The sequence below is a fragment of the Spermophilus citellus genome, assembly GCF_964194105.1.
Source record: "Spermophilus citellus genome assembly, chromosome: 3".
Lineage (NCBI taxonomy): Eukaryota > Metazoa > Chordata > Mammalia > Rodentia > Sciuridae > Spermophilus > Spermophilus citellus.
The window spans coordinates 12,321,840-12,334,504 of record NC_138184.1 but is presented as its reverse complement, the minus strand read 5'-3'; the positions used below and the strand labels follow the sequence as shown (position 1 = coordinate 12,334,504).

Sequence of the window (12,665 nt, the reverse complement as noted above, 5' to 3'; positions counted from 1 at the left end):
GAAAGCACTGGTCCTGGCTGAGGCGGGGACAGACCCCTCTGTCTGTGTCCCCAGATGTGGACGAGTGCATTTCTGGGCAGCATCAGTGCCACCAGTCCACCATCTGCACAAACACCGTGGGGTCGTACCAGTGCCACTGCCGCCCAGGCTGGGAGCTGATTCCTGGGAGCGTCAATGGCCGGAATAGCACCATCTGCAAAGGTTACCGGCCTTCCCTGACCCCAGAACCTCCCCCACCCCACACACATGCACACCCAAGTGCACATGCTCATGCACATCCATGCACACACACGTGCACGCCTAATAACCACTGTCCTGTTCCCACAGTCATGCCCTTCTTCACCTGGCCTCTGCCCCCTGGAGTCCACAGCCAGGTGAGCGCCCGAACCAGGAAAGGGAGGTGGGGATCCCTGGGGCAACACCCTGTCAACCCCTTGGCCCTGAGCTTCCCACCCACCCGTGACCCCTCATCTCACCTCCCCAGAGTCTCTCCCACTTCTTTGAAAAAGTCAACAATCTGCACAGGGATTTCAAGCCAGATCAGGCCAAGGACACCATCCAGGTAAGGGCAGGATCCAGGGGAAGCAGGGAGAGACCTCCCATAGAGGGAGGGGGCAGCTGTGGTCTGGGAGGAGGGGGACAGGCCCAAGCACGGTGGCATCCTGGTCTGAGCTGGCCACTCTCCCAGGGCAGGTGGAAGAAGACACTGGGAGCCACACACACTGTTGGACACCCACGTGTACTGTCTTCCTCTTGCTCTCATCCTGGTCTTTGTCATCCTTGACAGTCATGAACCAGGGCTGACCTCTGAGGAGCAAGGACCACCCAAGGAGTCCCAAACCATGCTCTCTCTATCCCCAACTGGACAGTGTCTGGGTCTGTTTTCTGGGGCTGAGTAGTCAAGCTCTTCATGTGGTCCTTCTGGCCCAAGTCCACCTGCTCTGTGCCCCCATCCCTCCAGGGGATCATGCAGGAGGTGGATGAGCTGCTGGAGACCCCTGGGGACCTGGAGACCCTGCCCCCCTCCCAGAAGCACTGCGTGGCCACTCACCTGCTGACAGGCCTGGAGAGTGCCCTGAGACACCTGAGCTGGGGTCTGCCTGAGGGGACAGCGACCTTCAATTATTCTACAGGCACACGTAAGTCCCTGGCTCTGTGCCAGCCCCTGTTCCTAGCCTCATCCTCTTCTGATCCCACTAGCGCTGAGTGGCCACACTGTACCTCAGTGACTCCCATAAATAATCAACAGTTAAAAAGGCAGAAAACCAAAACTAGTTCACGTTTACAATATAGTATACATTATCAACAGAAAATGACAATAAGGAATTTTAGGGGGGCTGGGTTGTAGCTCAGTGTAGAGCACTTGCCTAGAGGCACAGGGTTCGATCGTCAGCACCACCTACAAATAAGTGAATAAAGAAAAGGTGTTGTGTCCATCTAAAACTAAAAAAAAAAAAAATTTAAGAATTTTAGGTAACAAAATAGAAACAGCTTCAAAAAACTATTTTGAAGTAATATAAATTATTCTTGCTCGATATATAGGTATTAATTGTCTTATTGTGGTAAAATTCACTTCACAAGTTTCACCAGTTAAGTTCACCATTTAAAATCCAACAGTTCGAGGTCGGAAGATGGCGGCGAAGGGAGTGCATCACCCCCGTGTGCCGCGTCACTCTGTGGGAGAAAGATGAGGTGAAACAGCTGAAGGCTGTCTTGTTGGGAAATTCCAGCAAAATTGAGGTGCTCCAGGGACTGGGGCTGTAGCTCAGTGGTAAAGCGCTTGCCTCGCAAGTGTGAGACACTGGGTTCGATCCTCAGCACCACATAAAAAAACAAAGATACTATATGTGCTCATCTACAATTCAATAAATACTTTAAAAAAAAAAAAGAAATTGAGGTGCTCCAGAATCTAGTGGAGGGATTTCCATCGCGCGAGGTTCGGCTTCGGGGGCTCGGACGTGGGAGATTTCTCCGCACAGAGGGTCGCATTGCCTGATCGGCTGATCACCCCGCGGCTGGAGTCTGCAGCGCATGCTGGGAAGCGGCGAGGTGGCAGAGCGGGGGTGCAGCGATGTGGATTCTGGGGGCTCCTGCCAGCGGTGCAATGGCCGTGCTTAGTGCTGAGTTCTGGCTTTGAGACGGAGGAGAGAAGCGGTCCAGTTGGGTTCTCGACACCGGTCGGACCACAGAGGAGGACAGCGGCCGCCATCTTGGAGAGCTGATGGAATCATCCCTGTATTCTACTGATCTCAGCTCATTCAGCTACGGAAAAGGTGATTTCAGGCTGGCATTTGCCTGCGTCTCGCAGACAGATCGCTCAGGCTCAGGGCTGGAGAACCTGTGGAGAATACTCCTTGGGGCTCACTCCTAGAAAAGCGTGCACCAAGCTCTGAGCGGCCAGGTTCTGGTTCCCGGAGCTGCTTTGGCCCAGGGCTGGGGAACCCACGGAGACTGCGTATTGAAGCCAGCTCCTAGTGGAGCGTGCACCGAGCTCGAAGCGGCTGGGTTCTGACTCCCAGAACAGTTTTGGCCCAGGGCTGGGGAACCCGCGGGAACTGCGTCTTTGAGCCTGCTCCCAGCAGAGCGTGCACCGAGCTCAGAGAGCTTGGAGCGGCCGGGCTCTGGCTCCTGGAGCTGCTTTGGCCTAGGGCTGGGGAACCCGCGGAGTTCGCTCCTTGGAGCCTGCTCCTAGCGGAGCGTGCACCGGGCTCGGAGAGGCCGGGTTCTGGCTCCTGGAGCTGCTTTGGCCCAGGGACGGGGAACCCGCGGTAACTGCTTCTCGGTCCGGGTCCTGCTGGGTGCAGTGGGGGCCAGAGGGGCAGAGTGGAGCTGCCGCCTGGGCCCAGAACAAGCCAAGTGACCCGCCGGCATGGTATCACGACACCCCAAGTGCAACTGGGGCCAAAAGAGTAGCCGCCTACACCTGGAACAGGACCAGAGACCCAACGGCGCAGTAGCCAAGTCACCCCATTTGGAGTAGAGGCAGTGCAGAGCCGCCGTCTAAGCCTGCAAGGTAGGCAGACCTGCGACCCACTGGCAGGACAGGCCCGGTAGCCTGCAAGTGTGGTGGATACGTAGCACCGAGGCAGTCACGTCACACTGGTTGGAGTGGGGGTGGAGCAGAGCCGCCGCCCGTGTCCGGAAAAGGCCCAGCGACCATTGGAGAGGCAGTCAGGTAGCCCCATTTGGAGTGGGGGCTGAGCAGAACTGCCGCCCGAGCCCGCAAGGTAAGCAGACCTGCGACCCACCGGCAGAACAGGCCTAGAGGCCTGCCAGCGTGTTAGACACGTCACACCAATTGGAGAAAGGAAGCAGATTACATTTAGGGGTAAACCAATCAGGATAACAGCTGATCTCTCAACACAGACTCTGAAAGCTAGAAGATCCTGGAACAACATATTTCAAACACTGAAAGAAAATGGGTTCCAACCAAGAATTGTGTATCCAGTGAAATTAAGCTTCAGGATGGAAGATGAAATTAAAACCTTCCACGATAAACAAAAGTTAAAAGAATTTGCAGCTAGAAAACCATCTGTTCAAAAAATCCTTGGCAAAACATTACAGGAAGAGGAAATGGAAAATAACAATGAAAACCAACAGTGGGAGGTAGGACAGTAAAGGGGGGAAAGTAATCAAAGAGGAAAACAAATCAGGTTTAGTAACATTAATAAACAAATATGGCTGGAAGAACAAACCATATCTCAATAATAACCCTAAATGTTAATGGCTTAAACTCACCAATTAAGAGACACAGGCTAGTTGAATGGATCACAAAACAAGACCCAACAATATGCTGCCTACATGAGACGCATTTGATAGGAAAAGATATACATAGACTGAAGGTGAAAGGTTGGGAAAAATCATACCACTCATATGGACTGCGGAAACAAGCAGGAGTGTCCATACTCATATCTAATAAAATAGATTTCAAGCCAAAGTTAATCAAAACGGATAAAGAGGGACACTACATACTGCTCAAGGGAACCATACACCAACAAGACATAACAATCATAAATATATATGCCCCAAACAATGGTGCAGCTACGTTCATCAAGCAAACTCTTCTCAAGTTCAAGAGTCTAATAGACCACCATACAATAATCATGGGAGACTTCAACACACCTCTCTCACCACTGGACAGATCTTCCAAACAAAAGTTAAATAAGGAAACTATAGAACTCAATAACACAATTAACAACCTAGACTTAATTGACATATATAGAATATGCCACCCAACATCAAGCAGTTACACTTTTTTCTCAGCAGCACATGGATCCTTCTCAAAAATAGATCATATATTATGTCACAGGGCAACTCTTAGACAATATAAAGGAGTAGAGATAATACCATGCATCATATCTGATCATAATGGAATGAAACTGAAAATCAACAATAAAAGAAGGAAGGAAAAATCATGCATCACTTGGAGAATGAACAATAGCTTACTAAATGATCAATGGGTTTTAGAAGACATCAAGGAGGAAATTAAAAACTTCTTAGAGTTAAATGAAAACAAAGACACAACATATCGGAATCTATGGGACACATTGAAAGCAGTTCTAAGAGGAAAATTCATTGCTTGGAGTTCATTCCTTAAAAAAAGAAAAAACCAACAAATAAATGATCTCATACTTCATCTCAAAATCCTATAAAAAGAAGAGCAAAACAACAGCAAAAGAAGTAGAAGGCAAGAAATAATTAAAATCAGAGCTGAAATTAATGAAATTGAAACAAAAGAAACAATTGATAAAATTGACAAAACTAAAAGTTGGTTCTTTGAAAAAATAAATAAAATAGACAGACCCTTAGCCATGCTAACAAAGAGAAGAAGAGAGAGAACTCAAATTACTAGCATATGGGATGAAAAAGGCAATATCACAACAGACACTTCAGAAATACAGAAGATAATCAGAAATTATTTTGAATCCTTATACTCCAATAAAATAGAAGATAGTGAAGGCATCGATAAATTTCTTAAGTCATATGATCTGCCCAGATTGAGTCAGGAGGATATAGACAACCTAAACAGACCAATAACAATAGAGGAAATAGAAGGAACCATCAAAAGATTACCAACTAAGAAAAGCCCAGGACCGGATGGGTATACAGCAGAGTTTTACAAAACCTTTAAAGAGGAACTAACACCAATACTTTTCAAGTTATTTCAGGAAATAGAAAAAGAGGGAGAACTTCCAAATACATTCTACGAGGCCAACATCACCCTGATGCCTAAACCAGACAAAGACACTTCAAAGAAAGAAAACTACAGACCAATATCTCTAATGAACCTAGATGCAAAAATCCTCAATAAAATTCTGGCAAATCGGATTCAAAAACATACCAAAAAAATTATACACCATGATCAAGTAGGATTCATCCCTGGGATGCAAGGCTGGTTCAATATACGGAAATCAATAAATGTTATTCACCACATCAATAGACTTAAAAATAAGAACCATATGATCATCTCGATAGATGCAGAAAAAGCATTTGACAAACTACAGCATCCCTTTATGTTCAAAACTCTAGAAAAATTAGGGATAACAGGATCATACCTCAACATTGTAAAAGCAATCTATGATAAGCCACAGGCCAGCATCATTCTGAATGGAGAAAAATTGAAGGCATTCCCTCTAAGATCTGGTACAAGACAGGGATGCCCTCTCTCACCACTTCTGTTCAACATAGTCCTCGAAACACTGGCCAGAGCAATTAGACAGACGAAAGAAATTAAAGGCATAAAAATAGGAAAAGAAGAACTTAAATTATCACTATTTGCAGATGACATGATTCTATACCTAGCAGACCCAAAAGGGTCTACAAAGAAACTATTAGAGCTAATAAATGAATTCAGCAAAGTGGCAGGATATAAAATCAACACGCATAAATCAAATGCATTCCTGTATATCAGCGACAAATCCTCTGAAACGGAAATGAGGACAACTACTCCATTCACAATATCCCCCCCAAAAATAAAATACTTGGGAATCAACCTAACAAAAGAGGTGAAAGACTTACACAATGAAAACTACAGAACCCTAAAGAGAGATATAGAAGAAGACCTTAGAAGATGGAAAAATATACCCTGTCCATGGATAGGCAGAACTAACATCATCAAAATGGCGATATTACCAAAAGTTCTCTGTAAGTTCAATGCAATGCCAATCAAAATCCCAACAGCATTTCTTGTAGAAATAGATAAAACAATCATAAAATTTATATGGAATAATAAAAGACCCAGAATAGCAAAAACAATGCTAAGCAGGAAGTGTGAATCAGGCGGTACAGTGATACCGGACTTCAAACTATACTACAGAGCAATAGTAACAAAAACAGCATGGTACTGGTACCAAAACAGGCGGGTGGACCAATGGTACAGAATAGAGGACACAGTAACCAATCCACAAAACTACAACTATCTTATATTTGATAAAGGGGCTAAAAGCATGCAATGGAGGAAGGATAGCATCTTCAACAAATGGTGCTGGGAAAATTGGAAATCCATTTGCATCAAAATGAAACTGAATCCCTTTCTCTCACCATGCACAAAAGTTAACTCAAAATGGATCAAGGAGCTTGATATTAAATCAGAGACACAGTGTCTGATAGAAGAAAAAGTGGGCTATGATCTACACTGTGGGGTCGGGCTCCAAATTCCTCAATAGGACAACCATAGCGCAAGAGTTAACAACTAGAATCAACAAATGGGACTTACTCAAACTAAAAAGTTTTTTCTCAGCAAAAGAAACAATAAGAGAGGTAAACAGGGAGCCTACATCCTGGGAACAAATCTTTACTCCACACACTTCAGATAGAGCCCTAATATCCAGAGTATACAAAGAACTCAAAAAATTAGACAATAAGATAACAAATAACCCAATCAACAAATGGGCCAAGGACCTGAACAGACACTTCTCAGAGGAGGACATACAATCAATCAATAAGTAAATGAAAAAATGCTCACCATCGCTAGCAGTCAGAGAAATGCAAATCAAAACCACCCTAAGATACCATCTCACTCCAGTAAGATTGGCAGCCATTATGAAGTCCGACAACAACAAGTGCTGGAGAGGATGCGGGGAAAAGGGTACACTTGTTCATTGTTGGTGGGATTGCAAATTGGTGCAGCCAATTTGGAAAGCAGTTTGGAGATTTCTTGGAAAGCTGGGAATGGAACCACCATTTGACCCAGCTATTCCCCTTCTCGACTATTCCCTAAAGACCTAATAAGAGCATGCTACAGGGACACTGCTACATCGATGTTCATAGCAGCACAATTCACGATAGCAAGATTGTGGAACCAACCTAGATGCCCTTCAATAGATGAATGGATTAAAAAATGTGGCATTTATACACAATGGAGTATTACTCTGCATTAAGAAATGACAAAATCATAGAATTTGGAGGGAAATGGATGGCATTAGAGCAGATTATGCTAAGTGAAGCTAGCTAATACTTAGAAAACAAATGCCAAATGACTTCTTTGATATAAGGGGAGTAACCAAGGACAGGGTAGGGACGAAGAGCTTGAGAAGAAGATTAACATTAAACAGGGATGAGAGGCGGGAGGGAAAGGGAGAGTGAAGGGAAATTGCATGGAAATAGAAGATGATCCTCAGGGTTATACAAAATTACATATAAGAGGAAATGACGGGTAAGAGAAGAATAATACAAGTGGAAGAAATGATTTACAGTAGTGGGGGTAGAGAGAGAAGAGGGGAGGGGAGGGGAGGGGAAGGGGGATAGTAGAGAATAGGATAGACAGCAGAATATATCAGACATTAGAATGGCTATATGTAAATCAATGGAAGTGTAACTGATGTGATACAGCAATTTGTATACGGGGTAAAAATGGGAGTTCATAACCCACTTGAATCAAACTGTGAAATATGATATATTAAGAACTATGTAATGTTTTGAACGACCAACAATAAAAAAAAAATGTAATCCAAAAAAAAAAAATCCACCAGTTCGACATTTCAGTGGAATCAAGAACATTCACAAACTGATGCAGCCATCACCTCCATTTCCAAGACAGTTTTCTCCAAAATCAAACTCAGTTCCTCCTCAGTTTTCATCCCTCACTCCTCCCCTCCCCCAACCCTGGCATCCACTCATCTGCTTGCTGTCTTAATGGGGCTGCCTATTCCACATTTAGTAAAAAGCAATCATACAAAGTGTGACCTGTCCCTCTAGCTTCTTTCTCCTAGAATAATCCTGTTGAGCATGGCATAGCATCACTCCATCCCTTTTCACGGCAGAATATGATTCCATCATATGGGTGTTGAGCTGACCCACTCAGCCACTGATGAACATTTGGGTTGGGTCCACCTCTTGGCTATTGTGACTTACCACTAAGAATATTGATGTACAAGTGTTTGTTTGAATAACTCTTCTCAGTGCTTTGGTGTGTCTACCATAGACTGGACTTGGTAGGTAACAGGGTAATTCCATGTGTTGTTTTGGGGGAATCACCAGACTGTTTTCAGAGTGGCCACACTATTCCATAGTACCACTAGAGTGGTGCAAGAGTAGCTTCTGCATGGCCTCAGCTAAACGCCTTACTTCTGATTCAGTTGGTTTTTATCATGGCTGTTCTAGTGCATGTGAGGTGATGTCTCATTGCCGGTTTGAAATGCATCTCCCTATTGACGGGTGATGGTTAGCACATTTTCATGTGCCTCTGGGCCATTTGTGGATATTTTTGTAGAAATTTCTATTCAGATCCTTTGTGCATTTGTGATTGGGTTGGTCCTTTAGTTCTTGAGTTGTAAGAGATTTTCATCTATTTTGACAAGAGACCATTATGAGATGTGCAACTTGGAATTACTTTCTCCATCCTATGGATTATCTCTTGGTCATGTTCCTCATGACTAAAACACTCAGGGTCATTCCAGATGAACTGGGCTGCACGAAATAATCACACAAGAGACAGGGATACCTTTTTCTTTGGGGTCCTCTGACAGTTTCTCTGACCTTAGGGATCCAAGGAAAGAGAGGGAGCAGGTGCTGACCCCTTTTATTGAGGAGAAACCATTTAAATGAGGCAAGGGGACAGGTTTCAGGAGGTTGAGTCTGGCTTCATGATGTCTGCTGTCAGCAGGTTGACTGACATCTAGGAGGGCCACACCCAAAGGCAGAGCAAGAAAAGGGGACACACAAAGGGTGTTTCCATGGAATATTCTGTTCCAAACAGGGCAAAGTGGTAGTATCACAAAGATACAGATGAACATGGCTCAATCCATGGGGTAACATGCCTACATCTGTAGACGCGTCCTCAACCTCCGGACCTGGGCAATGTGAGATGTAGTGACCGGTCAAAGCCTCTCCACTCAGGGAAGGACAATGCGAATCATTCAGAGTGGCTGCCCACATGTTTTAATATCTTTGGTACCATTTCACTTTAATGTCAAGTGTTTTGAATTTTGAGGATGCATACTTTATCTACTTTCTCCTTCATGGCTTGTACATCCAGTGTCATATCTAACAATATATTGCCAAACCCAAAATCAGAAAGATACCACTATATTTCCTCCTATGGGCTTCAGTTCTTAGATTGAGGCCTTGTTCTATTTTCAGTTAATCTGTGTGTGTGGTGTGAGGTGGGGGTCCACGTCCTTCTTTCCCCTTGGATATCCCGTAATCCCTCATCAATCATTGAAGAGACTGTTCTTATGCCCATTCAATAGTCTTGGTCCCTGGTTGAAAGGCACTTGACTGCAGAGGTGCAGGTTTATTTCTGGGCTCACCTTTCCCTCTGTCTTCATGCCAGTACCAGGCTGCTTTGGGCTCTGCTCATTTGCCATCAGTTCTGAAATCAGGAGTGTGAGTCCTCCAACTTTCTTGCTCTTTTCAGCCACGCTTTAACTACTTGGATCTCTTGCAATGCTGTGTTAGTTTTAAGGGGAGTTTTTCTACTTGAGCAAATTATAATATTAATAATTTGGGACATGGATAGGGATGACATGGACCCTGTAGATCTCTTTGGGGCATGTCACCATCTTACCAATATAAAGTTTCCCCATCCATGAACACAAGGTGTCCTTGCCTTCATTTGGGGTCTTTAATGCCTTTCAAATCCTTCTGTAGTTCTCTATGTACAAGTCCTGAGTCTCTTAGTTAAATTTATTCCTAATATTTGTTAGAGATTGTTGTGTCTATGTTCATGAAAGATATAGGTCTCTTGTTTTCTTTTCTCGTGATGTCTTTATCTGGTTTTGGCATCAGAGTAATATTGGCCTCCAGGAGTTACTAGATGCCATTGCCTCTTCTGTTGTTTGAAAGAGGTTAAAAAGAAGTCATGTTCATTTTAACATAATTGGCTGGTGAAATTCAAAATCAAAGCCATCTGATCTGGGATGTTCATCGGGGAAGTTTTTCATTATTGATTCAATCTTCTAATCCATTAATGTCTCTTCAGATTTTCTACTTATTCTTGAGTCAGTTTTGGTAGCTTGTGTGTCCATAAGAATTTATCCATTTCATCTAAGTTATACAATTTGTTGGTGCACATTTGCTCTTACTGCTATAATTACTCATAATTTCTGATTTCATATATGTCTATGTTTTTACACATCTATACACACAACACATATATACACATATACATAAAATCTGAAGAAACAAAGAATTATTATATACATAAATGTATGAGTATATATGTATATATATATATGTATACATATATATGTGTAGTTATAGTGAATTGGAAGTTACATATGTGTACACATATACATAACATGATAGATGTGATATACACGTGTACATATACAATATCCACATATACACATGTATATTCCTAACATAACTCTTCTTATTCCCACAATTCATAGAACTGTCCCTAGAGGTGCAGGAGCGAGGAGATGGCAATGTCACTTTGAGTCTGAATCAGGCAAAGATGCAGCTGAACTGGAATCTGGCACAGGAATCTGGTTACACAGGTAACATCTGAGATGGGGAGAAGGAGGAATGTCCACCTTACACCAGTACCATCCTGTTTAGAAGAGGCCTCAGGGTGGGAAAATATGTCCAAGGATGTGAAAAAATACAGAATTCAAGACTAAAGGGTGATGTGGGTGGGAAGAGGTCACTAGAAGAGCGTCCAAAGGGGAGGTTCTGGGGAGTGATGGGACCACATTCTGTGTGTGCACGTGTGAATGTGGAGCAGCAAGTCCCACTATTATGTATCATTATAATACAACAATTCAAAAGGAGGAGAGGCCATCTGAGGAGGAGGCCCTGGAGGAGACCCTGAGACTCACTCGTGGCCTCGTCCTGCAGGCCCTTCTGTGGTGGGCTTGGTCTCCACCCCAGGGATGGACAAGCTGCTGGCCGAGGCTCCCCTGGTCCTGGAGCCTGAGAAGCAGGTGGCTCCCCATGGGACACAGGAGGTCTTGCTGCCAAGAGTCTCACCTGTCCTGCTCTCGGATGTCGTCTCAGCCTTTTTTAGAAACAAGGACACCCAGAACCTCAGCTCGCCAGTTACCTTCACCTTCTCCCATCCTGTGAGTGGGGGGTGGGGGACTACGGTGTGGGAAGAGCCCCAGGCCCAGGCACACCCTTGTTGTCTGTCTTAACCTTGAGGTTCAGGGGGACTCCTGAACAGGTGCACCCCACACAGGAAAGCCAGCCCTTCCTGGGTCAGCATCTCTGAGCGCAGGAAGACCAGCTCACATCCCTGTCCTGTTACTACAGCTGGTGACACCTGCACCAAGGCATGAGCTGCTCTGTGTCTCCTGGGACCACAGCCAGAATGGATGTGGTCACTGGGCCACTGCAGGCTGCAGAACAGTGGGCACTGGAGATGGCAGCACCACCTGCCACTGTACCCACCTCAGCAGCTTTGCCGTCCTCATGGTCCACTACCACATGCAGGTGAGAGGCTGCCTTCAGCATCAATTGCTGCAAAACACACTTATGCAAATGTCGCTGTTGAAGTAAAACAAATTTGTTCCCTCGCGGTTTCTGTGGGTCAGCAACCCAGCACAGGGGGATGAGTTCCTTGTACAGATTTTTAAAAACTGACATGATCATATCAGCCAGGGCCACAGTCTCTTCTGGGTCTTGCAGCCCTCCTCCAGCTCCCTGGTTGCAGGCAGAGTCCAGTTCCCTTGTCTTAGCAGCTGTCAGGGGGGACCACACTCAGTTCCTAAGAGCCACCCACATTTCCTCTCCTATGACCCTCTTGTAGATCTTCTCACAAAAACCAGTGTTCCCATCTGAAAATCAGCATGAAAATGTCCATCGTATGGAATCCCTCTCAAGTTTTGAATCTGTTTTCCCAAGAAGAGTCCAGATCTTTAAAGCAATCACCTGATCAGACCAGATCCAGGAGAATAAACTCCCTAATCTAAAATTCAACAGATAGAGACCCAAATTCCACCTGCAAAATCCCTCTACAGCAGCACCTAGTTTATCAGAGAATTGAATAATTAGAAGAAGGTTTGTGTAACAGCAAGGGGTGGACACAGGAAGACCAAGTTAGAATTCTACTTACCACCAGGATCTGTAAGTCAACCATGGTCGGGGTTTCAGGTTTACAAAAAAGGAAGGTCTAGTGAGGGTGGAGGTCAGAGGGGGAGAGGGGGAGTAAGGGAGGATGGCTGGACTGGAGGCTGTTTACCTCCTCCTCTACCCAACTGAGTGGACGCTTCTGCTTCCCTAGG

At 44.9% G+C, this 12,665-nt stretch overlaps 1 protein-coding gene across 1 annotated transcript in view; it reads left to right on the top strand.

Moving 5' to 3' along the window:
- The window catches only part of LOC308643235 (adhesion G protein-coupled receptor E2-like), a gene marked incomplete at its 5' end in the record, with an annotated part of 47,129 nt that overhangs the window by 23,922 nt on the left and 10,542 nt on the right, over positions 1–12,665 (top strand). The window contains 6 exons of the mRNA XM_081283148.1: positions 55–374; positions 485–562; positions 962–1,139; positions 10,833–10,940; positions 11,281–11,504; positions 11,695–11,874. Of these exons, the coding sequence (XP_081139274.1) occupies positions 55–374; positions 485–562; positions 962–1,139; positions 10,833–10,940; positions 11,281–11,504; positions 11,695–11,874 (1,088 nt within the window). The remainder of the gene's footprint in view (positions 1–54; positions 375–484; positions 563–961; positions 1,140–10,832; positions 10,941–11,280; positions 11,505–11,694; positions 11,875–12,665) is intronic.